General features: G+C 41.0%; 1 protein-coding gene across 2 annotated transcripts in view; it reads left to right on the top strand.

Annotated features, from left to right (window-relative positions):
• NDRG1 (N-myc downstream regulated 1) overlaps positions 1-24010 on the top strand; it is a 39583-nt gene extending 15573 nt beyond the window's left edge. For both annotated transcript variants that reach the window (XM_053957815.1, XM_053957824.1), the window contains exons 3-16: positions 579-614; positions 7943-8048; positions 9465-9585; positions 11853-11915; positions 13493-13553; positions 14012-14098; positions 15274-15330; positions 16269-16372; positions 16763-16819; positions 17600-17651; positions 18431-18478; positions 19995-20030; positions 21351-21402; positions 22161-24010. In XM_053957815.1, coding sequence (XP_053813790.1) covers positions 579-614; positions 7943-8048; positions 9465-9585; positions 11853-11915; positions 13493-13553; positions 14012-14098; positions 15274-15330; positions 16269-16372; positions 16763-16819; positions 17600-17651; positions 18431-18478; positions 19995-20030; positions 21351-21402; positions 22161-22426 — 1146 coding nt within the window. In that variant the 3' untranslated portion in view covers positions 22427-24010. The remainder of the gene's footprint in view (positions 1-578; positions 615-7942; positions 8049-9464; positions 9586-11852; positions 11916-13492; positions 13554-14011; positions 14099-15273; positions 15331-16268; positions 16373-16762; positions 16820-17599; positions 17652-18430; positions 18479-19994; positions 20031-21350; positions 21403-22160) is intronic.
• The last annotated feature ends 1504 nt before the right edge of the window (positions 24011-25514 follow it).

Here is a 25514-nt window from a genome sequence, read left to right as displayed (position 1 = left end):
TGGAGACCCTTGACAGGTGCATAAGATTGTCAGTAGCAGCCACGGCAGGTGACAGGGTGGATGGACCTCTCTGTGTCCAGCCAGCTTCCTAAACGCTGCAAAGACTAATTTTGGCCAGAATAAGACCCTTCCCACCTTCCACATCATGTAACCAAGTCCCAGAAATGACTGCTTAACTCAGTATCAAGTGTTCAGTGCATTCTTGAACTGAGACTTCCTATCCTAGGCAGGACTGAAGATGTTGGCTGTCCCATGGCTGCAATAACTGATGCAGAAAAGTTCAGTTTTCCTGCTCCTTGTGAGTGTATTGCTCAGAGATTTAACAATAACTGAGGATGCACCAGCTTTTGGCCTTCATTTTGCTGGTCTGTAATCTAGTATTTTACTGCTTTCATTTCTCCATGAAGATTAGTGGGTTTAAAAGCTCTTGAGTGAATTTTGACAGTTGCCAGTAGAGCTTTCATTGAATGGGCAGAGAGGGCTCTCAGCTGCAGAACTGGGGGGCTGGAACACATATCCAATCATAGATTTCCATAGCTGCAAGTTACTTCCATTAATGCTTTCAAATCTCTTCACAGGCTATCACTCGCCTCCTTCCAGACTTCGATGTTCAGGCAAGTAAAGCTATTATTCTTTCTTTTTTGTTTTTTTTCCTTTTTTCTTTTTCTTTTTGCACGAGGGGAGATTGAATTGACATTTGAGAAAACAGCAAGATGTGACCAGAAGGGACTGCCTGCTTGCCAGGAATGCTGTTACTGTGGGAGAGGGGGATCTGAATGGGGCTGTGCTGTAAGGATGTGAAGGGGACCACAGGGGGCCTTTTCAGACTAGAGCTGAGAAAGTTTCAGTCAAAGGGGGTGGCTGGTTTGCAAGCAGTTCTATTCTTGCTAAGAGAATGAGAATCTTCAGCAGTGGTGGTGAAAACAATATATTCCCCTCCCACAAGGACACACACTTTCCCCAGCCAATTTGCTTTCATTAGCAGTGTGTGTACATTTCCTCAGAGGAAACGTTCCTCTGAATGCATCCCATTATGCTGTTGAAATTTTCCAAAATATTCCTGAAGCCTGTGGGGTGGTGGAAGGTGCTAAGCAATCAGTATTGTCAGCAAAAGGAGTGATGGTATTTCAATATTTTTATTTAGAGACCGAGCATACAAGTTCATAGCACAGCACTAGGTCACATGGAGGCTCTTCACTTTCCCTGAGTGTCATGTTTTTGAGAGATTACTTGGTCACTCTCCTGGTTCCCCTTATTTTATTGCCATTTGGGCTTTTGACTGAGAAGTTTGTCCTTGCTGATTCTTAGCTGAGACTAAGGAATTGCATGGCTGCAGGAGCCAGGCTGGAATGAGCTGGGATGGAGATCAGGGAGAGTGTCGCTGCCCTGATGATCAGTGTGAGGGGTGTTTTCCCACTGCTGAGGATAAGGATTGTGTACTGGGAAAAGAGACTCACTGTGTGTCTCATTTTTATCAAGGTGTGTAGAAATGGAAGCAGACTGTGCAGAACCAGGGAAAGCTATTAAGTTGTTCTAGTCTCTGTTCAGGTCCTTGAAGGAAATAACCCTTCTCTACTTTATTGCATATTGTGCTTTATTAGCACCTGTCTATATATTTTTATTCAATGTTGTGCCAGTTGCTTAAAAATACAACACAAATTCAAGACTTTTCCTTGGAAACCAAGTGAGACAGCTATCTTGGACGTTTTTTCATCTTTCAGTGGTTCTTACTTCTATAGCAAAGCTGTAGTTCACACTAATCCTGCATCTTCCCTCTCATTTTTTTCTAATGAAATCTACTGCCTGAGGTCTTGATAAATGTAAGTTAAGACTGTCACCATACAGCTTCTTGCAGGACTGTGCACAGCATGGGAAAAGCTTTCTGTTTGGTTCCAGATTGATCACTTGGTCTAAATAAATTGAATCCCAGATTAAGTCTGCTAACAGGAATACTACAGTCTTTTGATTAAGAATCCAGAAGTGACCCATATTTCATTTCTATTCTTGGAATAAGTTACTTGGTTTGTAAACCATGTGTATATATAGATTTTTTAACTTGCACGATCAAATTCTCTAAGCCTTTTTGCTTTTTTTTCTCTCTCCATGTTTTGGATTAACTGTCGCTAATCCAGAGCAGTGGTTCTTGTCATTTAGCCCTGTTCTGCCAGCTTTTACTTTTTTTAATGATCTATCTTTGTTAAGAGTTTAATCTTTAGTTGTTCTAGTTCAGGAAAAATGTGGAAGAACAGTCTCAATGCATTTTGTTAAGAACTGTGACTGCAAAGGAGACTTAGCTTTGGTCTTTAAAGCCACAAGTACCGTCCCTGTATTTCTTTAAGTTCTTTTGTGGTTGATTTGTGGGAAAAGTGGTTTGGAACTGCTGTGAGAGATTTGATTGCTTAATTCATTAGAGAAATTCCTGTATGACCCTAGAGGACCCAGGTCACTCAGGACTGAGGCTGAAGCATGCTCTTAGGGAGCAACCTCTCCTATGAACTACTTGGGAAGAGGATGGACCTGGCCAGGGAAGGAAGCTATTGGTGCTTGGCAGGATGGAGCTTCTTATTTAATGCCTGTGCATGGATGTGGGTGTCCACCATATCCACTGCAAGTTCCTCCATCCTTCTGGGAACAAGTTAAGCAGTGTTCAGTTAATGACTTTGTTTCTGCCACTAGTGAAAAGAACACTCCGTGATGTGTTTTCCTTCCAAGAGTAAATTTTACCTAGTTACTCAGATTTGGAAAAAATAGATTCTTACTTTCCATGCAGTTCTAGACAGACTGGAGTTAAACACAGCTTTCCATTTTTAGAGCAAGCCACTGTATAGTGGTATATTGCCCTTCTGAAAGCACATGTTGCAAGACATGTGCATGGTTATTCTCTGGAAAAAAAAAAAGTCTTTGAAGTTACCAGGGGATGGCCAAGACAAGAGATGGAAGAACTGACAGCTCTGAGCTGCCTCCAGTCAGCAATTTGTCTCTTACAATGTCTGTGGCACCCACCTGAAAATTGAAGTAAAGGTCTCCTGTATCTCAAGCAGGGGAGTGTTCCTGGCCAAACCTGTTTTAGGATAATTGATAATAAATGGTGCAGGGCACTGTGCTCTTGGTGGCTTTGTTTCCTTCATGCCAAGCACATTTTAATTGCATTTCCAGTTTGATGTATGTCTGTAATCTCTAGCTCAGTAGCTTTGGAGCCAATGGAGCCCTGGCTCCTCATCATTGTGCATGTTCATCCTCCCAGCTCTGTTTCAGTCCATCAGGACTCTGCTTTCTCAGTCACTCAGCAAAACTTAGAGCAGTGTGGCAGCTGTAGGGGGCAGAGATGAGTTTGTCCCTTGTACTCGTGGCCATCTGTATCCATAGGCAGGAAAGATCCGTTTCTGCTTTACTTCCTCCTCCTCCTGCCTGTTCAGGGAGAAGGGAAGAGCTGCAAGGGGAGATGAATCAGCTGGTGCAGTGGGCAGGAGGGGTGGGATTTCCAGGCTTGGGGCGTTGCAGTGTGCTGTGTGGATTTCCTCATCCTTTGGGACGCTGAAGGAAAGGGATGGGGGGTGGCTGTGGTTTGCATCACCAGAGTGAGAGCAGAGCAGGGTGACCCAGTGCTAATCGGACTAGGAAGAATCCCTGGGCAGAGCTATCGCAATAACCTGCGTCAGTTCCTGCTGCAAAGTTTTTGTTCTTGGCTTCCACCTTAGCAGGGTCACTTACATTTACATCTGAAGTCATCATCCTTATTAATGTACCAGACTCATAGCCTTTTCTTAATGTTGCTAATTCAGAATAAAAACGTTAAGAAATGAAAAAAAAAAAAAAAAAGAAAAGAAAATTGGAAATCTGGGCATTGGGGTTTTAGGAAAAAACAAGCATAAGATTAATTGAAATTCCATTTTAGAGTAAAAAAAGCTATTGAGAAAATGCTAAAGAACTTCAGGGCAAAGGGGGTTTGAAATTCAACATTGAAATAGCACATTAAAATCTCAAATAATTTTAATCTCCAAGAAACTGAAAAAGAAAAGTAAAAAAATAGCTTATGCAGGTATTACTATAATGAACTTCCTAAGTAATATGAATCTAAAATATACTATCTCCTAGACATTTAAAAGGTATTTAAATTTTCTTTAAAAGCTCTGAAGCCTTCTCTTGCCTCAGTTCTAAGCCAAGAGAAGGGAGGTGTATTTAACAGTCATAATATTATGAATTAAAATAAAAGCATGAGATTGTAATTGAGGATTAAGTATATTTGAAAGCTTTAAAATAATCTTGATGGAATGCAGTATTTTACTTAAAATATAAAACATGATGTATTTAGCAAAATGTGCAGTGTGCATGAGCAGTTTTCCTTTTTAGATACCGGAGATATTTTGGTTGCGTATTCCGTACTTCAGAAAATAACTTGTTCATAAACATGTTTCACAATCCATGTCTTACCTAGGGTGGAGGGGAAGGAATAATGAGCCCTCCTGTGTGATAACAAATTGTCTTTCCTTTCAAACCTCATGAAAAAATAAAAAGGTCACTTGAAGCAAAAATAAAATCTATTTTAGGATCTACCAGGTCCTCCAAACTGAGACAGCCTCCCTTAAATTGCATGTACTGAAAGTATTTTTATGTGTGTGTTTAGTGCACTGAGATAAGACTGTACCTCTGTTAAAGTGAGAGATGTGAACAGATGGTGGGTTTGTCTTTATCCTTCTATCGGATTAGTGTACCTTGGATTTTTTTTCCAAGATAGTGTTTTAATACAAATCAGTTGAAGAGCCTCTTACTATAATGTTGATGTTGATTGGGATGTGCTGCCATCTGTTTTCAGTGCTCTGCATTTTGAAAACATCCATCCCTACATCACGTAGACAAATCTCTTGATCTTTAATAGGATCAATAGGGATGTGAAGTTGTTGATGTCACCAAACAAACTGGTTTGAATTGATTGTTTTTTAGAACTTTGTGTGCATTTCCCATTAAGAATTTGTGCTACAGGAAAACAGCACAACCCTATTGAATTAGGGGAGTCTCACTGTGACAATAATGAGGAATTGAGCCAATTGTTAAACTGACTGCGTTGTGCCCCTTACTGGGAGCATGGTCACCTGTTGTCTCGGAACTATTTTTAGTTGACACTGAGTTTGAACTAGATTCAGGTTTCCGGTTCCGGAGACGTTATCTGTGCCGGTCAGTGGGATGTGCAGGTTCAAGGGTTTGATTTTATCTACCATGAACAGACTTTTTCTTTCATGCATGAAGGAGGATGATCCTGATTCTTGAAGGTGCTCCCTGCAAAGAAAACAGGTTCTAGATTTTCACTGTTGTTACTGGAATGCTCTAGCAATAAAATCTGATTATATGACATGCCTATTAGTCTCTAACTGAGGAGAAAATAATTTCAATATTCCACTCAGCAGGAGGTGTGTTACACAATAATGCTTACTCTCATTACAGTGCTGAGGTTGCCAAATTATTATTTTTTTTAATTAGCTAAGTTTAAGAGAGTAGAATGTGGAAAATATTAATTGCCATCAATATTTATTTCAGCTATTATTAATTGCTATATACTGGCACTACAAATCTCTTTAGGATTATTGTATAATGACAGTACCCAAATATATATTAATGATATGGAATTTTACTGGGGCCCTGAGCAATCTGATTTAGTGGGTGGCATCTCTGCCCACAGCAGGGGGTTGGAATTAGATGATCTTTAACATCCCCTCCAACCCAAGCCTTTCTATAATTATATTTTGATAGTATATGTTAATGACCTACCCAATAATGTACAATGTATAATGTACAATACTATCTTTTCCACCAAAAGCTGAACTTGGTGACATTAGTGTGGTGATGTAGGAATCCTTTAAACTAAACGGTGCTTATCTACTTTGGAAATACTAACTATCAAAAGGCCTTGTTTTTTTGTTCAGAATCATTGTGACTTACACTAATTTTTCAGTCTTTTGTGTTTACTGGAAACTTTAACCCTGGATTTTAGGAAGAACTGATTTAATTTAGTGTAAGTTTGTGGTGTTTCAGCATTTCAGGTAACAAAACATGAAATGAAGCTAAACTTCTCAAAATCTGATGGAAACAGCAACAGGAAAGACTGTGCTAAATCCCAGGTCTGAAATTTGGCACTTTGTACATTGTGTGGCAAGGACTTAGTTCATCTTTGATGTCTGACCTCTGAGTGCATTCTTCCCCTGGTCAAACCTGGCTCAAATCCTATTTAAGAGTGACATCCTCGTGATTTAGTCTGTTTTGGTTTCCCCAGCTGGGCATTATGGGAGCCATAAGCCTATGTAGGAGAGCAGCTTGTCTATATAACCCAGTTTCCTGCTGGGGCAAAATAAAAACCTGCCACCCATCCTCTGTTTGACTCGCTGGATTTGTCACCCTGTTTTGCCTAAGGATGGTCCTAGATGTGGAAGATACAGCTTACCTGATAAGTAATGCAGTGAGTATGCAGAGGAATGAGTCTCTAAGGAGATAAAGAATCTGACAATTAGATGGAGTATAGTTCAGAGGGCAGTGATACTTTACTTGTCCTATGTACAAGAGGGGATAGATCCTAACTCACTGTCTGAGTTGTAACTTAAAACTGATGAAATTGTGTAATTTAAAGGAAAATAGATGAAATGTAGAATGGTGTTGCTTAGAATCCTTATTTGCAACAAAATGTGCAGTGCATTCCTTGTATCAAATTAAGGAGCTGAGATTTAGATTGAATTATTACCTCAGATATTGGAAGGTAATCAAACCTTTTAAAAAGGTTTTTGCAGAGGTTGTACACCTCTGATTTCTACAGTGTAATTTTTGATAGATTTGAATTTATCTTGGACTTTGCCTCTCAATGTTACTGCGTAGGACAAGTCAAGCAAGCCCTGCAGCAGCAGGCAGTACACTGCACTGAGTGACATGGATCATCTCTGTGTCCTGTGCAGTAAATAAAGGATTCTGGTGAGATGCAAACAGTGGCTACTGCCTATGTAATTCTTTCATTGTTACGTGAGTGTAACTGTACTGTAAATAAGTGTCAGAAATAACTGTTGGTTTGTGATTCCCTTTATACATGTTGGCAAAATACCAAATTGTTTGTACTCATCTGAAGTTCAAGTGGAAAAGAAACAAAAAACTGCTCTATCTTTTGTGTAAGTCACATCTAACTTAGAGATCCAAAAGATGGTGCTCAGGGAGACTTTGGTTTGTTAATGAAGATGCCCTTGGCTTTAAGATCAGTAAGCAGCATAAACCCTTGCTATGCCAAATAATACCAGTTTACTTCTTAATGTTGTTTTTTCTGATAAGCACCAGATAATTTTGTGGTTATTTTGTTCTATTAGCAAACTTCAGGCAGTTGGGTTTATGCTCAGGTCTGTACATCACAAGCCTTAAAACAAATACATGTGGCTGCTGATTTTATTGGAGAAGACTACTGCATTCACAAAACTTCACAGTGTAATAAATCCTATGGCAAATAACCATGTATAGCCTGCTTAATGCTGCCTTCTTTGGGGAATAGCAGTTATTTTCTCAGTTAGAGTTCTTTTCCTAGAAATCAGAAATATTTTATCAGGGTGACTTGTACTTTTGGAAGTGTTGAGGACTGTAGTTGTAAGGTCTTGTGTCATCACAACAAAACTGCTTTCTTTGTTTTCTTATCCTGCCTTTTAATGTGGTTAAAAACTGTTTAACTGTTCCCTCAGCATCTGGTTAGAGTTAGCAGCCTTGGGTGCTTCTGTAATTGTCTGTGGACTGGAGGAGGCGACAGTCAAATGTAAAATGCCAGCACAGAGCCCCCACCATGGGGCAGAACAGGGGGTGTCAGGATGGGATTGCAGAGCAGACCCTGGGATGGGGCAGGACCTGTGCTTGTGGTCCATCAGGGTCTGCTGCAGCAGCTGTGGAGCACTTGGAGCATCCCTGACAGATTCTTGCTCTTCTCTCCCAGGAGCAGGATGTGGAGACTGTGCATGGCTCCGTGCGTGTCACCATGTGTGGCACTGTCCGGGGGAACCGTCCGGCCATCCTCACCTACCACGACATCGGGCTGAACCGTAAGTGGGCTCTGCATTTACCAGCACAGCTTCTGGGACAGCACTGCCATAATCAGAGGTGTGAAAGCAGCAGTGGTTAGGGAACCCTTTCTGGATCCTTGCTTGTATGTGCGCCTTGGAAGCTGTTAGATGGTACCTAACTCTTATAGCAAGTGTAATTCTCAGATTTTTTTATCCTTGCTCAGTAAATAATTGGAATACTTTAGTTAAAGGGGCAAAAGATCTCTGGTGTTTCACAGTGACTGTGTATGAATGCTGTAGAAAATCTCAAGATTAAATTGTATTGCCAACAGGATTGAAAAAAGAACTCTGCTGGGGCTTTGGGTCCTGTCTGATAAGCAGCCTTGTGCTGCTTGGGTTTATATGAATTATGTGTCAAGTTAGTATGAAATGAGTGCTGGCTTTGTGTCCTTAGCCAGCATTAGGAAAAAAAGATTTCAAATGCCTTTTATCTTATCTGTCATATAATGAGTTAATAGCTAGACCTGCCCTAGTTTGTTCTTTTGTCTGTCCTATTTGTTGCACACAGTTCATGGTTTCTTAATCAGTTATCAATATTTAAAAACACTGCTGATCTTTATGGACTGGCAAGGGGGTGATTATTACTATTAAGACAAAAAAAAAAAAAAGCTTCCTTGCCTGTGTTTTTTGGAAGTGTCTTTAATTTTGAGTTTCAGTGAATCAGTGTAGAGAAAATCTGGAGCTTAACTTTAAATTACACCTTTTTCTTTCCAGAGTTACAAAGTTGTTCTGGACTTGCATATTCTTCTAAAGTTGATTTGAGCTAAAAGTATTTTATATTCTGCCAAGATTTTGCATGTGTGTTGTGTGAGGACATTCAGAAACACACAGAGAATATTGAACCATTTTCTAGGCATCTCAAAGATGGTACTTTCCACACTGGAATCCTCCCCCTGTATTAATATTGCTTAAAAATCAGAAATCAGATCACCTCAAGCCTTGGAGCCAACAGCACTGATTAGCCCAAAAAAGATGCTTTTGTCTTGAGCTGCAGCAGTTGATCACATAATGTTTGACTTGTAATATTTGGGCAAAAGCAAAAGTCACAATCTTAGCCTTGAATATTTTTTCCCTCTATTTTTCTTGACACAATTAAAGAAAAGAAAAAAAAGGACAAGGAAATGGATAATTTAATCTAGGACAAAACCTGGGATGAATACCCTTGGCTAAATTTTATATTAGTATTTTAACTTTGCATAAAGAATAATTTTTTGAGGAATTAGGCGTACCAAGTAAATAGTGCTAGTAGGTACAAAAATAAGATGGAAAATCTTAGCTGACCTGCTTGATTCAACTTTTCATTAATCTGCAGGATAGATAATAAATTAATTTTGTAGCTGCAAACTTAGTATTTCCTTCAGCACAGTTATTTCATATTTCCTTTTCCTTCCCAAGATAAAACTTGCTTCAATCCTCTCTTCAACTTCGAGGATATGCAGGAAATCACCCAGCACTTTGCAGTCTGCCACGTGGATGCACCTGGCCAGCAGGATGGAGCACCATCTTTTCAGGCTGGGTGAGTTGTCAGGGAAACAGCCCATGCTTTCATAGTTATCCTCTTTTTGGAAAAAAGAGTCTTGATCTGCATTTTCATTTAAAAGTACTTGCACCAAGCACAGTAGTTGGCTTTTGAACTTAAATCCTGACACTATTTCTAAGTACTGGAGTTTTGGGAGCTGTGCTTTGTTGTGCCAGTTCACAGCAGACTTTGTGGCTGCAATTTTGTGTTTTAGCTCTGCTAACTAGACTGCTTGTAAAGCAATTCCTAGACAGATATCGACATTTTGTCAATTTAAGTATTGAGCTAGCTTGTTTAGTAATGACATCCTGAAAATAAATACAAAATGAAAACTAAATGATTGCTATAAACAAGACAGACGTTAACTTCTACATAACATCCCTCATCAATCTGTGGTCTTTATGAAATGGCAGCATGGTAGATGTTAAGTTGATAACCTTCCTGGAAAATCCGGGTTGTTGGGCAGTAACACGGTGAGGAGCCCCCACAGAAGGTTTTGGGGAGCTGTGTACTCCTGACTGTGCCATGTACGATGCTGTAACTCTGGGAAACCTTGTGGCACACGAGCACTGCCCTTGCCAAAATGCTTTACATGTTTAGGGCAAGTGAGACAGGTTTACCTTGAGATGCCCCTTGGACAAGAATCAGCTTGGCTGAGGAAGGGAGCAGCCAACATGCCAAGGGGAGGATAGAAGGCAAGGAGCAGTTGTTCTGTAAGAGCTATGCATTAAGGAGCTTATAAGTACCCTTATTACATGAGACAGTCTATTTCCCTGCTTAATATTTAAGCTGGTCTGATGCTGCTGTTAGCTGCAATGGCCCAGTTGTTTGTCAGAGCAGCCTACAAAGCTATTTCAGTCACCCTGTCTTTGCATTTGTTTAAATCATGAGCTTTTAAGTGCCTTAGCCCTCGTGTCCTGAGCAAGTCTTAACACTTCTGAGTTGTCAGCTGCAGAGGGCAGCCATCATGATCTGTGGCTGGCAAAGAATTGATATCAGCATGATGGCCATGTAAGAAGCTGTGTTATCTCTACCTGTCCTTCAACTGGGAGACCAGCATTCCCAAGTTAAGCCATAGAATCATGGTTTGGTTTAGAAGGGAAACCTGCAGGTTACCTAGTCCAACCACTCTGCAGTGAGCAGGGACAACTTGATCAGATTGCTCAGAGCCCTGTCCAACCTGATTGTGACTGTTTGCAGGGATGGGACACCCACCACCTCTCTGGGTAACCTGTTTCAGGGTTTACCACCCTCATTGTAAAAAAACTTCTTTATTAGGTCTAATTTAAATCTACCCTTTTTTAGTTTAAACCATTACCCCTTTTCCTATCACAACTGGCCCTGCTGAGAAGTTCATCCTCCTCTTTCTTATAGGTCTCCTTTAAGTACTGAAAGGCTACAATAAAGTCTCCCAGACCAAAGCTGTTGCAGTGACACCAGCTTTTGTCATGTTAAGGTTTAATTTCCCAAAAAGAAAATCTAAAAAAATAAAATGTTTTGCAGTCCTTGGTGGTTTTTGTTTGGTTATATTTTGGAGACTAAACTAGAGAATAATTAGGTATAACAGAGATTTAAATACATCCTAGGCAGATGTTTTCCAGCTCTACTCTGGATAGATTTTTTTCCTCGTGCTACTCAGTTGAGAATTTGCTCAGAATCTCCTTCTCTCAAAGTTTTATTTCTGCTTTTAAGAAGACCAGGAGCATTAACAAACAGCTGTTTTTATTGAGCCTTCTTCATCAACTTCATAGCCTTTCTTATGCCTTCATTTTCTCCATCAGTATTAATGGAAAGCTGTTCTCATTTATCCTATGGTAATGTTTGTGTCCCTAAAAACATGCATGTAAGTTTTTTGCCAAATATCTAAAAGTCATTTCTGTAGTCTCTGATTATGCAATACTGGGAAACTTTTTTGTGGTGGACTAGAAATACAAACATAGTGAATGTGGTTGGAAACTCATCTGTCTTTTTCAAACTTTTTCATAAGTTCCAAGTGTAAACTTTCCTTGGGAAAGATGCACTGTAGTGTGTTTTGTTCTTAGATATCTATTGTTCTCTAATATATAGAATATATATATAGATTATGCTTATATTTCTGCAAAATTGCTTATGCTTGCTTCTGATTTAAATTCAGCTCATACACTCAGTGATCTCATGATGACCACATTTGGTACTAGCTCTACAGTGATCACTCTGTCTCTAAATATGCCAGTGTGCACTGCTGGACGTGGTGTCGTAACTCCTCAAAAACGTGCTTGTTTTAGGTATGTGTATCCCTCCATGGATCAGCTGGCTGAAATGATTCCTGGAATCCTGAAACAGTTTGGGTGAGTGCAGAACTGTTTACTTATTTTTCTCGTTCTCTCTGTGTGGCTCAGTGAAAGAGCAGGCGTTTGTTTTAGCTTGGCTGTCTGGCATTTTGTTTGCTAGAAATACACTTGTGGTTCTTTTGGATTCCCCTGTTACAGATGGATTGCTTTTGCCTTGGTTTCTAAAAGAGCTTATTTTTTGGCCCTTTTTGAAATGTCTGGTTATTTTTAAACAGGAAGCAACTTAAGAGAAATCCCATGTGCCTAATTTAGGGGCTTCCTCCAGTATTCTTCGTGCATAGCCCTCACAGGGGCAGGGCACAGACAATCTGTTCTTCCCACTGTAACAACCCACGTTTTCCTGTGTGGTTAGGGAGGAAAAAAAGAGCACAGTCCCATCTGAAGACATTTACTGTTTTGCTTCTGTGGCTTGATTGTTCTAGGGGGTCAGACTCACCTTCCTGAGCCTCTTCTACTACCAAGAGCAGGCCAGGTTACCAGTGTAGAAAGACCTAGTGGCAATGTCCCTGGGTTATCTACCTGCACCAGGTTTGGGGATTTTTCCTGCCTTAAAGCTCAGCTTTAGCAGGAGCTGTAGCTGAAAAGGTTCATTTTCTGTGGAGCTCGTGCTCCTGGTACACAGTGAAGAGGGCAGATAGACACCTCCAAGGGGTTTTTAGAACAAGCAGAAAAAACTTGGCATTCAGGGTTAGTCAGCTTTGGAAAACACAGGCTGGACCATCTCCCCAGTTTAGACATTGCACCAGCTCTTACAGTACTGTGGACCAGGTTACCTCACTACCTCCTTAGGGGATGTATATTTTTTGAACTGCCTAATGTCAGGCACAAGGTCATCGGTTCTGTTGCACTGCACAAAAAAATGTGACCAATAATATCAGTATCTTGAAAATCAATGAAACTGCAGTGTATTTACAAAGTCTTGATTTAATATTGCTAATGAGAACTAAAACTATCCTCAGGTATTTTCCTAAAAGCATTGAATAACCTGTTTTTCTCACTGGTTTTGTCTAGCCTTCCCTTCCATGTATTTTTTACGACCTTGAAGGTGATGCTTTAAATCTGATTTCAGTTAATGCAAATATTTGGTTTGTCTCTGCCCTGTTTGGTTATGAAGTTTAAACTTCATCACCCCAGTGACTGGATAGCAGGAGATGTTTCCCTGCCAGCCTCCTGTTAGAGAGGAACCAGTGCCCCAGTTGGACAGCTGTGATGGGGAAGTGAGGGGGAGCCTGGGGAGGGGGGAGCTTTGTATTTAGGCTGCAGATTTCAGGTCTGTATCTTATAAGTTTTTCTGGCAGAGACTAATCATTTCCTCCCAGGATCAGAACAATGCTGTGGTTTCTCAGTATATTTACTTAAAGATAAGTGAGGATAGCTGCTGCCCTGCAATGCAGGAGGACTGGGGTCCTGCAAATATTACTGGGGCCACTGACATTGCTGAGGGTCCACAGCTTGCCCAAGCTGAGCCCTCCCTTCTGTAGATACACACTGGCATGTGAAAGAGGAAGGCTACTGGTATAATTCTATTTTCAGCACCCTTCCTCATTTGTCTCTTCTGTTTTATTGCTGTGCAGGCTGAAGACCATCATAGGAATGGGAACTGGAGCTGGTGCCTACATTTTAACCAGATTTGCTGTAAGTTTTGTGGAGCTTCCCTAAAGCCTCAAGCCTGATTTCCCTTACACGTTTTTGTCCCCATATTGTGCATGGAGAATTCCTGTTCTGCCGTGCCCAGTTAAGTATGCAAGCCAAGCTTTTAAGTGAAATACCACAATCTGCAGGATAGCTAATCCAGAAGACCTAGATTTTCCATTTTAAGGCCTGGGCTCTACCCAGTTAATTTGCAGAAGGTTTTTATAATGGGAGTTCTCTATTTAAACTGAGGGTGGAGGAAAAAGTTAAATCCTAATGTTCTCCAGCTGCTCAGTTGAATTGCTTTAATGAGTTTTTTTTCCATACATATGCTTCTTTTCTGCAAGATAAAACTAGACCTACCACCTTCATCCCCATGACATAATTTGCTAATTTAAATTTTTTGCTGACTGTTGAGCTGCAAAGGATATCTGATGAATCTTAGATCTTCTCTTTTGCAGTTAAACCATGCAGAGATGGTGGAGGGATTAGTTCTCATTAATGTAAACCCTTGTGCTGAAGGTTGGATGGACTGGGCAGCAACTAAGGTAAACATCTTTAAGTTAGAAAAATAAATCTTACTGTGAGCCTGTGGGACATGAGGAGCTTGGCAGTCTTGTATGTCAAGGCATGGCTGCAGATACTAAACATTCTGGGCTAATTCCTTTTGTGTTTATTCTTCCATTTGCAAAAAAACTTCATACAGGGCTAGTGTTAAAAATAAGTACTTTGAGAAGACAGGTACATGTGGCACAATGGAGCTACTGGGACAATTCCTAACAGCTCATAACTGCTGGGGAGAACAGTTTACTTGGAGATGGTAGTTTTGGAAACATCTTTCAAGAAAACTTCAAGCGTCGTGCAGCATTCAGTGCTTTCTTGTCCATGGCTTTGTTTACCAACACAGCTCAAAATATGAAGCAGAGCACAGAAAAATGTCCAGAACAGCATCCTCCATGTTTCAATAATCTGTGAGTCTTAGATGCCAAAAGGACTCAGAAAAGAGCATTGGCTACAGATGGTTTATACAACCAGAAGATGCTGACATAAAAGAAACTCCTAGGAGAAACTTGCAGAGCCAGGATATAACATTCTTTCAAGGCTTAGTTACTAAATATATTCCTATATCAAACTTATCAAAATAAACTGATGGACAAAGTCATTTAAATGAAATGTAGTAACTTTTCCATGCTGAAATGAACCTGACCCATTTAGATTCTCACCCAACGCCTCAGTGCATTAAATTCTTCCATATCTGTGCCTCTGCCTTCCACCTCTCAAGGTGAGTATTGCTCACCTCGAGAGCACAGCAGGAGCCTTATGTTCTTGTGTCCTTCCAAAGCAGGAGCATTTGCTGTGGGTTGTGAGCTTCTGGTACCAGTTCCATTGCATTGTCAGGGTGGGTTGTTAGGGAGGAGAGTGGGCAGTGGAGTTCAGTGAGAGCGACCAGGCTGGTTTGCTTGGGTTTCCTGCAGGGAGTGATTCCCTGTACACATCTGCCCCTAGCAGTGTGTTCCCTGTATAACTGCATTAGTGAAGACATCTGATGAGAATGACTCAAACCCCTAATGGTGTTCTAGTTGGATTGAGGGGGGGAAATATCAGTTTAGGATATTCTACGTGTAGAGAGAGCAGAGAAACATCCATTGGTCTGTTTATGGGTAATTGGAAGGTGTTCAGGGGCTGTGTTAATAGCAGATACTTAGGTAATCTTGCTGTTCAGATTTCAGGTTGGACGAATGCTTTGCCAGACATGGTCATTTCACATCTATTTGGAAAGGTATGTTCCTCTGATGTATTCAGCCATCTGTATTTACCTCTTGGGGCTGGGAGGAGTGCAGAAGCTTTCAGTTAAGCAACAAAAGATGAAGCTAAACTGAGATAGAATTCATACTTGTGTCCCCAGCATTTTGGGCAGTATTCTGCCATGGGTTTTCTGTGTCCTGAGTACTCAAGTGTATCTCAGTTGTGACAACTCTAACAGAGGCAGCTCCCTGTCTAGGCAGTTAACACTTAAACACAAGTATAAGAGTTGTATATGCTCATGTTCTGAGCTGAAAAACCCCACAGATTTTTTTTTTTAATATAATATACTTGTAGCTCTGTGACAGCTGCTTATTAGTATCAACAGTGCTCTCCAGTGCAAGCCTAATGCAACCTGCTGAGCTGTTTCCTGAGGGTACTTTGCTGTGCCTGAAATTGTTAGTAAATGCAATGGAAAACTCCATTCCAGCAGAACAAGGAACTAATCTATATAGACTTTAGAGCCCAACTGTTTGAAAATGTTACTGGTTGAAGTCCTCGAAGCTTAGTTATTTACTATTGTGAAACTGAGTTCCACATTACATGTTTGTAAGCTTTCAACATCTGCTTCACCCTGGAAACATTTATTAGGCTTCTTACCCTGAATCTTCTTTTGTTTGTTTTAAAACCTCACACTTGTCTGACTGTAATCATCTGCACTACAACATGTTTTGCAATTGTGAGATTTAAACATTACGACATATTTGTGTTTTCAAGTGAAAATTGTGGTACTGCAATCAGAAGCTAGTATTAATTCTGGGTGACGTCACTGGGTGCTGAAAGCTGTCCCTTCCCTCAAGGTGCACTCCTGTTGTGCATCTCATATCTATGAGTCTGATACACAACTACTGTGCCATGTCTTCAGATCCTTTCAGAAAATAGCCCCTGTTCTGAATAATTCTGTCTCCACTTTAGGAAGAGATTCACAGCAACCATGACCTGATCCATACTTACCGTCAGCATATCATTAATGATATGAATCAAACCAACCTTCATCTCTTTGTCAACTCTTACAACAGGTAAATACATTTACCTGATTTCTAACTGGAAACTTTTAAGAGGCTGTCCAGCTCTTTAGAGAGAGTATTTCTTGCGTGGTGGGATTACATGTGTTCCCCCAGTATGAAGTTTTGCTTAATAGTGCCTTTAGGGATCTCAGGTGGTTTGCTTATTGGAGAAGGACCTTGTGCATTTGTGGGGTGAAAGGTTGTACACTGGGACTGAACTACAACGTTGATCCTTCAGTCTAAGTGTGGTTCTATGTCAGTTATGGAGGCCACAATAAATGTCAGATTAAATTAACATGAGAGTGTCTGTGCCTTCTCTAAACTAGAAGAATATAGAAGTATCTATAAAATTCCCATATATCAAAAGCCTTTCTCCTTTCTCTTTTTTTTTTTTTTTTTTAGTCGGCGAGACCTAGAGATTGAGCGCCCTGTTCCTGGAGTGAATGTTGTCACCCTTCAGTAAGTACTTTATTTGAGAGCTTACTGCAAGTCAGGGACTGCCATTAGAAAGAACTCCTCTCTTCAGACCTGGCAAACATATTGAAATTGAAAGTTAAGTAGTTCCTGTCGCTGTGCATCTAAAAATTTGGGCTTACAAAGTACTTGAAAAGTTAGTGTATTTAGATTCATGCAGAAAAGTGTTATAGCTAATGGAAACTATAGCTCTGAAGGTACTTGAGCTGTGCTAATACAACCAAGAAAGCCCAGTCTAAAACCACTTGGAAAATCTTCCAGGAGGATAGAGCAGGAATGAGAATGACTTGACAGATCATCTGGCTTTTGCTTATGCTCCGACTTGTGCAACATAAGTTGTCAAGTCCTTCCTAGCTCAGCTGCTGATGGTTATACAAAGGAGACTCTGTTCCTCTGACAATCTGTTTACAATTGGATGGACAGAACCTAAAGTTGGAGCTCAGGGATCTGGGGGGTGGTAGGCATGAGACTTTGATGCTGATACCCACATTAATTTCTTATAAAGCAAGGAAAAAATAAGAGCCCTGGCAAGGGCTGATTTGCTGCCAGCTGGGGAAAGGAACAGGTTCTCAGGCAAGGAATCAGAGCATGTCACTAGATCTGCAGCTAATGCAGGGTTTGAGGTATCTTTAAGGTGTCTGGAATACAAACCAAATCATTTCCACATGCTTAACTGTCTCACCCTTCCAGAGACACAGAATGCAGCTCAGGGCAAGTCTGGTCTGGGTGGCAGAGATAACACCACTCGTGTGTGCTTCTTTGCAGGTGTCCTGTCCTCCTGGTGGTCGGTGACAGCTCCCCAGCAGTGGATGCCGTGGTGGGTACCTCGAGCCATCTTTGCCACCCTGCTGAGGATGGGTGGGCGAGCCAAGGGGCTGCAAGAGGCCAGCAGAGCCCCTGCCACACAGCAGCCCTGCTGGCTATCAGTCCAGCCCAGTGGCTCTCCTCTTCCAGACCGCAGGAGAGCAGCCATTAATTCCATGCTGTTTGTCCCTTCTGCCTGTGCACTATTATTTAATAGCTACCACGTTAGAAACAATCACCACAGCAGTTCCAGTGAACCGCAAATATTTTCCTTTAGAGAGGAATCTGCTGCTGGTATTTTAACTTGCTGTGTGGTGCTGGAGCTGTGCCCTGGGTCACTCTGGAAGTGAAGAGCTTCTTTCTGACCATTATAACTCTCCCCAGATGACTGGATGACTTCAAATGTTGTGCCTTAATGGGCATGCCCAGTCTGCTGGCCTGTGGCCACATGGCTACTCACCACTTGGGAGGCTACCAGATGACCCCAAATCACAAGATAAACAACACTTGTTGCCATTGAAGTCCCAGAAACAGATGGGGGGGGGGGGGGGGGGAAACTCTCAAGTTCGCAAGTATGGGTTTGTACATGGAAAAAATGCAGTTAAAAATGTGAGCTGACTTACTTGGGTTTGAAGATGTGTATATGTATACATAGAGTCTTCACACAGAATCATAAGACATTCAGTTTAATCTGAAATAAGCCAGAAAACAAGATGTTGGATCTGTTTTCATACAAGAGTTCATACTTAAAATCTTGTGTGCAATGCCTTATGCTGCTATTCTTTTCTATAGGTTGAATGCAACTCAAAGCTGGACCCAACAAGGACCACACTTCTGAAGGTAATAACAAAAACTGTGCTTTTCAAAATAAACATTCCTCTCACATAAAACCAGTTGGATTAGCTAAAAAAGCAGAACTAGAGTGATGTGTTGCAATAGTGATAATGCAGTGAGAATCCAGTTCTGATTTAAAAAGACAGTTCCTTCAGGGTGAGAGTATTTTAGTGGGATAAACAAGACTAGAGACTTCTTGTCAGCATTTACAGCAGGGAATTTCTCAGCTCCTCCATTTTAGAATAGTAGGGATGAGAGTTGAAATACTCAGTATTTCACATACCCATAATGAATTTGACTAGAGCTGGCAAAGCTGATCTTGAGATATTTTGAAAGGTTTGAAAAGCTGTGAGCAGAGTAGGAGTGCAAAGCAGTTCATTCTGTTCCTGTGCTTGCCTCTCAGCAGTAGTGTCAGGTGAATCAACAGCTAATCTATCAGCCACAGTTTGGTCAATCTGCCTTTTATGAGGGTACAGTCCAGGACTTCCAGAAAATTTGATAAAATGCACTTAAAAACCACAGAACATCATGCAAAGGCTTTGGCTGATATTTGGCATTCAGAGTATGAGTGCAATCTTCAGCTTGTAATGAAGTAATGATGAAGTAATAGCATGCAAACAGTGAAACAAGTTTGGTCATGCTTTGCCAAGAGCTTCTACTGCATCTCTCTTTAGTGAACTAGTCAGTGAAAATTATAATAAATAAAAATATATTTTTTTTCCTCCTAACATTGAGGAGTTACATTGCCGTCCTATAATGTGGGTGTGGCAGACACCCTAAGAAAGTTTAACACTGTCTCAGAGCTGGTATCAGTGGCCAGCCTTTGCTCAGTCCAGGGATATGGCTGATGCCAGATCCTGCTTCAGGCCTGTTTTTCTGCTAACTAATCCTAGATGGGATTTGGGGTTTCCTGTAATTTACAGCTCTACTCTTTTCAGCTTGTAGTGTTCCTTGGAACAGGACTGTTTTTGTTGGGTTGACTTTGAGGGGTGGAGTGGCAGGAAAAATGAAATGCTCCAAAAATATTTCATGCACTCAAGATAGCTTTTCTCATTTGGCTTTCCCTGCTTCCCTTGGCAAGTCAGGCTGCTGCTGGCCATCAGCAATCTCAGCAAATCGTTTTTCCCTCTCACCTCTGAGCTTAAGGTGTTTGTTTTCTCTACCCTGTTTGTCATCCAGGTCAATACAGAGTTATGTTATTGTAATTCAGAGCTGAACTTGCAACCAGGACTAATAGACTGGTTTCTAAGAAACTGGTAATCACTGCCCAGCAAAAAGCATTTGTAGCTCCAGCTGATGCTTTCCCTGAGCACCAAGAGCCTTTGTGGTTTTCTGGGGTGCAGTCGTAGCTTTCATAAACATTTAACAGCTTGCTTTGATGTGTTCAGCCACGTGTATGTTACTCACACAACAAAAGGAAGTGTTTTTTTGCCAGATAGCTAAAAAGGTCATTTCAATATATCCTGAGCATAAGTGAGTTCCTCTGGCATTACACTGACTGGCTGTTCTCATCCCATTTCAGATGGCTGACTGCGGTGGGCTCCCCCAAGTTTCCCAGGTAGGATTTGGCTGGCGGAAATCCTACTAATCATGTTCTGCAGCATGTCAGACTGCAACAAATGGGTGTTTTCCTGTAGGGTACTTGCTGTTCCCAATTGTCAGCCAAAAGGATGGTTATGATTTCATGAATAATGATGTCAGTTGGTCATCTGAGCTTTCTTTTTTCTTTAAAGAGCAATGAAGCACAAAATTGAGATTAGGAGGGGATATTATTTTCACTGATAGTCTTAACCAAGTAAAGAACTGAGGTGGCAGTGCAGAGGTATTATTTTATGCCTATTTACTAAGATAATGTAGATTAAGGCTTGAGCCACTGACATTTTAACAACATTCTTACTTGGGCTATTTATAATATACATCAGGAAAGTGGGAGACAGGAAATAACAATGCTAGGTTATTGCATACACTAGCTCAGCTTGACTGTGGATGAACTGGAGTTTCTAAAACACATTTAGGCATAAGTTCCAAGTTGCTAATAAAGCCAGACTGGCAAATTTAAAATTTACCTATGCCCTTGTGTTGCCTCATTAAAAGAGCTGATTTGTAAATCAGCTCTGGAATGTGATCTAACATTTAAACAGATTTCTAAGCAAATATAAAGTGGTGTTTGTGAACTTCAAGAAAAGCTAAATTTGTAATTGCCTGCAGCTGAAGTCCCTTTACAGGCAATGTGTGCTCCAACAGTGGGAACTGGGAAAAAGGTTTTTTAAAGCCACGTGGTAGTATGTGCATTGCTTCTGTTATGGAGAGTCCATTCTTTGCAGTGGTTGAGAGAATTACACAAAAAATAATTTCATGTGAAATAATTGAGACTGTAAAGCTTATGTGGCCACTGTTAGCAGAGGAGAAAAACAGGGAATGCTTCACTGCAAGAATGTTGGTTGTAGGCAGTTGTGCTGGTATAATCTTGGTGAGCTTTCTTGCCCTATACACATTACTATCAACTCTGAATAGTTGAATTTGTTCTCTACTGATTAGGAATTACTCAATTACTGGTCTTGTATGAACTGCCTTGTACATTTTGTGGGGCCAGTTGTTTTACTTTGGTTCAGCTGCCTCAGAAACTGCTCAAGTAATGTTTTGAGCCAGGCTTAGACCACTTGTGTTCCCTGGATCTCAAATGCATGTATTCATTTTGTAAAATAATGGGGGTACGACTAGTGAGGGGAATGATGGAATTTTCTTATAAATGAAGTTTTCGTGCAGTCAGTAGAACCCAGAGAATATTTAATATGTCCCTGTTAAGATAGGGCATCTGTGGAATCTGTAATATAATCTACTGAGCACTGCTTATGATAACTCTGTCTCTCTTTTGCAGCCTGCCAAGCTTGCTGAAGCTTTCAAATACTTTGTTCAGGGAATGGGATACAGTAAGTATTTGTTTTATTGAGTGGCTGATCTTGCTACTGAAGTTAATTGGGCATCTAAACACCCAGAGATTCTCTGATCCCAGATGTGTCACTTTTTCCCTTTTGGATATGCATTTGCAAGGGGAAAAAAACACATGCTGTATGTGGGCAAAGGGTTTTCAGACCAAGTGATGTTATTAAATAGTAGAGAGCTTTGAAAACAGCTTATACCCACAAATACCTCTTCTACTTGATCTCAATGTTTTTAAGGTTGACTATTTGTAATAGTGTCCCCTCGTGGCATCAAAGGATATGGTTCATCTACTGCACACCCCATTTAAAACCTCATTGGTTTTAAATGAGGTTTAAAATCTTATTTAAACTTCTTTGAGTTGTAGCTGTTTGTTTTTCATGTATTTACTTCTGACAGCTGCTGTGAGGATGCACTATAAGCCTGGGCTGCCAGCAAAGGTTGGACATTGAAAAATAATGGGAGGGCTGATGAGTCTCTTCAGTTTCCCTCTGGATTCTTGCAGCCACAGCAACGTGCCCTAAAGTTTCTTGAATCCCTTAGCCCTGGCCACTAATTCCATTGTAGTAATTTGGTCTCTTTAACCACATGCAGGGGAGATACTTATGCATGTAAAGGTACCCTGAAACTTTTCAGGGTATCTATTCAACCATGGAGGCTCCTCCAAGGATGGTTAAGGCTGAGGGGAAGGCAAGGGCTTCCTTCCACATCCATGCAGCGAGGCATTAATGAAAGACTCTTCTTCCAGTGCCCTCTGCTAGCATGACCAGGCTGATGAGGTCCCGCACTGCTTCTGGCTCCAGCGTAACCTCTTTGGAAGGACAGAGGAGCCGCTCCCACACTGGGGAGGGAACGAGGAGCCGCTCCCACACCGGGGAGGGAACGAGGAGCCGCTCCCACACCGGGGATGGCTCCAGGAACCGCTCCCACACAGACACACGGATCGAGCTGACGCCCAACTCGGCAAGTAACGCTGAACAATCAAGCCCCAAGTCCATGGAAGTGTCCTGTTAGATGGCTGTGGGAGGTTCAAAACTGGTCACAGTGTGAAAAAGTAATGGATGCCCCCTGTGTATCACAAAAACATAACTGGTATTAATCTCTAGCTATTCTGTAGGATGAACTCTGTTCACCAGGGTCTGAGAGGGACCAAAGAAAAGAAGCATCTCATTTGCTCAGTCGTCATTCTTGTATCTCAGACAGCTGCTGCTATTGTGCCCTCCTTCAGTGGATGCCAAATTCTAAAGGATACTTGCCAAAAGCTGATGTGGTTGTAAACACTTCAGAGTCAAACCAGAATTGCTCAATACCCTGCTTTAAAATCAAAGCTGTTACAGGCCCCTTTATCTCTTACTCTCTTGAAGTAAACTGGCACAATTTGAGATGAGTTTCAAAGTGGGGGAGAAAAAAAAAACTGTTAAGGATGACTTTAAGAAAAGGAAATTAAACAAATGTGTTATGGCCTCATGTTGAAGCTGGAGTTGAATTCATTGTATATAGCTTGACTTCAAATGATAGAAAAGTTAACGTATCGTGCATTTATAGGCCTTCTAATTCATTAGTATTCAAGCCTGTTTTCCTATGTACAATAATATACTACCAAAATAGGCAATTTTAATGTGACTTTGAGATGAACTAAATCTTTAAGGTTTTTCATTTCACTTCTTTGAGATTTAGTTCCAGTCTTCCTTTCCTTCCCCCCTCCTAGACCCTAAAACCTGCTTAACCAAATGAGGACAGGATTTCAATTTGGTAAGCAAGGTAGGATTTCCTGTTTGGGAACTTGGGCCAAAGGGGTTACCAAACTGCAGAAGTTGGTGTAGTTGTAACAAGTAGGGTAGCTGTACATGCCAGCTAAGCAGAAACAGATTGATATTTCCTTCAGAAAGCTTCTTATATTTGCAGCTCAAGTTTTTTGTGTCCAGCACAATTGTCATAAATTTGGAATTCTGTAAGCAAAGACAGATCCAGCTGTTCTTTGTCAGGAGAGATTAATAACTGTGGGATGGGCATGTAATTAGATAACTGTACATTCAACTGCCACTAATTACTAGATTTGAAACTGATGAGATTTCACTGGTGCTGAAAAGTGTATTCCATGAAGTGGTGGAGCAGCAACACTGTATCTCTGGAATACAGCGTCTAATGATTTTGTAAACGTCATGATCTGCTGGTTCTGCATCTTTGCATAGCCTCCTTGAGTTGCTTTCTTTGAAGCTAGTGGCTTGATACCTTTCTGCCACTCAGAATGTCACAGTTGGGTGTTCTTAAGTTTCTCCTTCCATAGCTAGTGGGACAGGATTTCCACGGCTCCAGTGCATACCTGCTGAATTGCAGTCCTCACACAGACAAAAAGCTCAAATGCTGAGCAGTTACATAGCAAATGTTAATACTTTGGGATTGCTTGTTCAGAAGAACACCATTTAGGTTACTTTATATTGACTAACTTCAGCTCTTGTGTAGAATATCCATAACATTTTGTGGGAAGAACAGACAATTTCCAGAAAGAATAAAGCTATTGTGTAAAGTCTATCAAGAAAAGTTTCTTAATGAAGTATTTGTATTTATTTCAAAACAAATAAATTTGTAACTTTGCAATGTCTGGTGTCCTCATATTTTACCAGGAGTACAATCATATTTTTCAGTCCAAGTATATTCTTGTCATCCCTTTGTATCAAGGAAGTCTTTCTGATTGTACTCAGATCTGTCATTCCCTGCTTTTGTGCTTAGAGCTTTCCCTCCTCCAGCCTACTATTCTAGGAAAACACCACACACTTCATCAGCATTGTGGCTGACTATTTTAGCACTAAAGGATATAGTAATACAGAAAAATATTGAGCCATGATACAGAGTACTACTTGCTGTTTGAACTTTTTTCTGTCTCCCTGACTAAAGTAGTGTCTACTGTACAGATCTGGGGTCTGACTTCCTCACTGGAGTTGGTGCCACACTCATTGCATCCTTTCTGATTTCTAAATCCATTATGTGATGAGTTCTCCATTAATATCTGGAGTTATTCAGACCTCCTGACTGAAATTGCAGATGCCACTTGGATTTTCTCAAGGTGGTTCTTTTTGAAGCTCTTACAAGAATGTAACTTCAGGAAAATAAAGATTAACCTAGTGACTTACTTAACATATTGGAGTTTTCAGGGAGAGGTGCTTTCATGACTTTGCTGGGACTATTTTGGGCTGCTCATTCCTCCTGTATCTTAAAAAATCCTGTGATAGAAAGATGCAAAAGCAAATATTTGTCATGTCTGAGCCAAGGCTCTACTGGATGTGATGATTCAGCAGTCAGGACTGGACTGATACCAGCAAAGGGCTTGACAGCCAGTGCCTGTGAAAACAGGAGCAACCTGTGCCAGCTCAGCTTACAAAAGAAGGGCAAAGTTAGGTTCTTTGCTGAGCTTTTCTGGGAATGGCTAATCATTCCTTCCACAAGGACACCATGGTGTGCCTGTCAAGCCTGGGCAGTTTATTTTGGTTTAATGGAGAGGAATGCATCCAAGCCTTATTGCAGCACAAAGGGATCTGTGAGCACTTCTGAGCTGCAAGGAGTTGCTAGATCACTACAAATGTCAGCTTTGCAATCAGAAGTGTTCATTTGGCAGAGAACACTGTGTTCCTGTGCATAAAAGCTGGAGGGCAGCACAGAGGAGTGGTGTCTTACCTTTTACAAGGAGTTATGACTCCTCTTTCCCTGCAGTACTGGTCTTCTGGCATCTTTAGCTTGTGTTGTAACTGAAGAGATGCAAGTGGCTTGCAGATTTATTAGAAATTTTTATAATAACCCTTCCCAGAGCTGCAAAAGCTGACTTCTGTGTTAGCCTGAATATTGTAGAGTCATTAACCTGGAAAACAGGAGCTGGGGTCTCACTTTTTTCCAAGTGTGAATGGCCACTAGGGAGCAAGGAGCTACTGTGGCATAGAGGAAATTCTGATAGGGTAACAGGAGGTTTCCAGAAAATAACCAGTTCTCCCCTCACAGTGCCTTTGGGGCTATAAAGAAAGAAAACAGGATGGGCTCCCAGGGACTATGAGGCTTCCTGATTGCATTAGTGTATCTCAATGCCAAATCTTTGCTGCAGTGGTACTCTTTA

The sequence above is a fragment of the Vidua chalybeata genome, chromosome 1 (assembly GCF_026979565.1).
Source record: "Vidua chalybeata isolate OUT-0048 chromosome 1, bVidCha1 merged haplotype, whole genome shotgun sequence".
NCBI lineage: Eukaryota > Metazoa > Chordata > Aves > Passeriformes > Viduidae > Vidua > Vidua chalybeata.
This window is presented reverse-complemented; position numbering and strand designations above follow the sequence as displayed.